Source organism: Piliocolobus tephrosceles, chromosome 21 (genome assembly GCF_002776525.5).
Source record: "Piliocolobus tephrosceles isolate RC106 chromosome 21, ASM277652v3, whole genome shotgun sequence".
Lineage (NCBI taxonomy): Eukaryota > Metazoa > Chordata > Mammalia > Primates > Cercopithecidae > Piliocolobus > Piliocolobus tephrosceles.
In genome coordinates this window covers 1,916,483-1,920,037 of record NC_045454.1, presented here as the reverse complement: position 1 = coordinate 1,920,037, position 3,555 = coordinate 1,916,483, and the positions used below count along the sequence as shown (strand labels likewise).

The 3,555-nt window shown below is 56.1% G+C and overlaps 1 protein-coding gene across 1 annotated transcript in view; it reads left to right on the top strand.

Annotated features, from left to right (window-relative positions):
- SHISA7 (shisa family member 7) overlaps positions 1–680 on the top strand; it is a 7,310-nt gene extending 6,630 nt beyond the window's left edge. The window contains exon 4 of the mRNA XM_026457573.1: positions 580–680. Coding sequence (XP_026313358.1) covers positions 580–680 — 101 coding nt within the window. The remainder of the gene's footprint in view (positions 1–579) is intronic.
- Positions 681–3,555: the final 2,875 nt, after the last annotated feature.

The following is a 3,555-nucleotide window of genomic DNA, read 5'->3' as shown; positions in this document are numbered from 1 at the left end:
TCCAATGTTGTCACCACCCACTAGGATCCACCATAACCCTGGTGTCATCATCTCCTGTGATCCATGGGATCCAATGTTGTCACCATCCACTAGGATTCACCATAACCCTGGTGTCATCCCAGAGTCCACTGCAACCATGTGCCATCACCCCCCAAGAGCCATCATCTTAGGAGCCAAGTACCATGACGGGTTGTATTTCAGTTGTCCTCTGGGGCCACATGGTACTTACAGTTGGTTGTTCATTTAAGGGGAACCAGCATAACAGGCCATATTCCCGTTTCCACAAAAAGGACAGGGGCGGGGCCAGCTGCCCCCCTCTGATGACTTCACCCCCACTCTGGCCCTCCTTATGTCACTGCCTCACTCCTGACTGAGGATGTTGCCTGGATCAACCCCACCACAGATGTGGCCACAGCCAACCTCACCTTACCCCCTGGTGAGGCACCCAGGCCCCTCCTGACAGCAGCGCTGCCCCTTACCCAGCCATCTGACTGGTGACAGGGTCAACCCAGAAACCTCTCATCATCACCAGAGGGGAAGCATTTCAACCCTCAGGTGACACTACTGCCCCCTGCCCAGTCCCTGTCACTTGGGCCCCTACCAGGATCAGCTCCCTGCTGGCCCCGGCCAAATTCTCCTCAGATATCCCTGACCCCCGCAGGATGGGCCAAAGCTGGTGACCAACCTGGGCCTTCAGGGCTGTCTTCTGCTGGCCTCATCCTGCAGCAGGGACACTGGAGAGCAATGGTCCCTGCCAGCACATCTGCAGGGGCCAGGGGTGCTCCTTCACCTCCCTCCCTAACACCCTAACACCGGGGGAGCCTCCAGGGGCTGCAGGAAGTCCCCAGCACCCACTGCACAATCTGCCCTCAATTCTCTTTGTACATAGCCATGTTGCGGGGCGGCCATTCCCCCACTCTTAAAGGGCTATACGCCCCTCCCCCAGCCCCTAGGGCAAGGTGGGGGGGGTCTCTTCTTCCTCCCCTGGGCCGTCCCCCTCCCTCTTATGTCTCCCCGCAAACACTGGCACCTCACCCTCCTTCTTGTCGGGAGCTCGGGGCAGAGAGCTGGGCCTTGGCTCACACCACACCGAAGAAACGGGGCAGTTACCCAAATCTACCTAGGCCCTGGTGCCAGTTCTTCAACCCCACAGCTTCTAGCTGCTGTGACGAGCTCCTCCCATCCCTTCCGGGGCCTCCCCAGCCCGACACCGCTCAGGCTGACTGTGACTTCCCCAGAAAGGAGCCAGCTTGAGCGCCCGCCCCCTCCCAGCCCCCTCCCCTCTGCTCCACACCTCCGCGGAACACTCAGCTTTCTCCAGCCGCCAGGATTTGGGGGTTCTGGCCTTTCAGCTTTTGTATCCCCCCCTCCACTAGCTCTAGCCCAGCCTGGATTCCAGGAATCCCGCCCCCAGCCCTGTCCCCATTCGGTCGGCACAGGCTGCCTGACCCTGGGGCCTTGATTTGACCTCAAATAAGCCATAGAAGGGAGAAGTCTTGAGGGGGGGGGAGCCGGTGTGTACTGACAATTCCCCTCCACGTGTCCTGAGCTGGGACCTCGTCATCTGAGACTTCCCCATGCCCCAACACATGCCAATGCACACAAATCCATGCATACACAAGCACGCGCGTGCGCGCGCACACACACACACACACACACACACACACACAGGCACCTCCCCTTCCGGCGGGGGGAGCATGGGAGGGGGCGGTTCACAGGGAGAAGATAAAGAGTTCCACACCTGAAGACCCTCTAACAGCTTCTGCCTCCCTCCTCATCCCTTCCTTTCTCCGCTCCCCTCTCCAACGCTGGCCCCTTCCCCGAACTGATTCCCTGGTGAGGATAGCCAGAGGAGCTGTGACTTGGTATTTTTTGGAATAAATAGACATTTTCCTGATCGAAGTTCTCAAGGCTTACTGTGGAGAAATGATGGATTTCCATCCATGTTTGTGGGTCACAGGGGAGACCCCTGGCCTCGAACGTGTAGCTGGGTGTAGCAGGTGGGCAATTTGCCAAAGGATGGGCTTCTAAGCATTTGTGCCCAGGCCAGGGTCCACCGCCAAGTGGAGGGGTCAGGGATTGGAGGTGGGGGTGCACTGTAGGGTGCTTCTAACTTCTGGGTTTTGTTCTAAGAAGCCCTCTGTCATGCCGGGCGCGGGGGCTCACGCCTGTAATCCCAGCACTTTGGGAGGCCGAGACGGGCGGATCACAAGGTCAGGAGATCGAGACCATCCTGGCTAACACGGTGAAACCCCGTCTCTACTAAAAATACAAAAAAAAAAAAAAATTAGCCAGGCGTGGTGGCGGGTGCCTGTAGTCCCAGCTACTCTGGAGGCTGAGGCAGGAGAACGGCATGAATCCAGGAGGCGGAGCTTGCAGTGAGACAAGATTGCGCCACTGCACTCCAGCCCGGGTGACAGAGCGAGACTCCATCTCAAAAACAAACAAACAAATGACAACAACCAAAAAAAACACCTTATGGCTCACCGTTCTGGAGACTGCAAGTCCAACATCAAGGAGGTAGCAGGCCGGCCAGGCGCGGTGGCTCACGCCTGTGATCCCAGCATGTTGGGAAGCCCAGGCGGGCGGATCACCTGAGGTCAAGAGTTTGAGATCAGCCTGGCCAACATGGCAAAACCCCATCTCTACTAAAAATACAAAAAAAAAGTTCTCTGGGTGTGGTGGCAGGCACTTGTCATTCCAGCTAACCAGGAGGCTGAAGCAGGAGAACTGCTTGAGCTTGGGAAGCAGAGGTTGCAGTGAGCTGAAATCCCATCACTGCACTCCAGCCTGGGCAACATAATGAGACTTTGTCTGAAAAAAAAAAAAAAAAAAAAAGTAAAAAGGAGGGGGCAGGGCTGGTTCCTTCTTCCTCAAGAGGGGATCTGCTCGGGCCTCTCTCTCAGGCCTGGTGCTTGGCTGGTACCTTAGGCATCCCTTGGTTTGTAGCTGCGGTTCTCCCTGTCTTCACATAGTCTTCCCTCTGTGTGTCTGTCTCTGTATCAAAATGCCGCCCCCCACTTGTTGCTTTTAACTTCTTGTTTTTTTTTGAGATGGAGTCTCTCTCTGTCACCCAGGCTGGAGTGGCACGATCTCAGTTCACTGCAACCTCTGCTTCCCGGGTTCAAATAAGTCTCCTGCCTCAGCCTCCCGAGTAGCTGGGACTACAGGCATGCACCACCACGCCCAGCTAATTTTTGTATTTTTAGTAGCGAAGGGGTTTCACCATACTGGTCAGGCTGGTCTTGAACTCCTGACCTCGCGATCTGCCCACACTGGCCTCCCAAACTGCTAGGATTACAGGCGTGAGCCACCGCGCCCAGCCCAAACTCCCCTGTTCATGATGACACTGGCGATGTTAGATGAGGAGCCACCCAGGTAACTTCAGCTTAACTCGTTCATCTGCAAAGACCCTCTCTCCAAACGAGGTCACGACCACAGGGACGGGGTAGTCAGGACTCAAACGTCTTTTTTGAGAGACATAATCTGGCCCATAAGAGGAGACGTAGCCTAGTGCTGTCCACTGAAGTGTTCATTTTCATGATAATTAGGAAG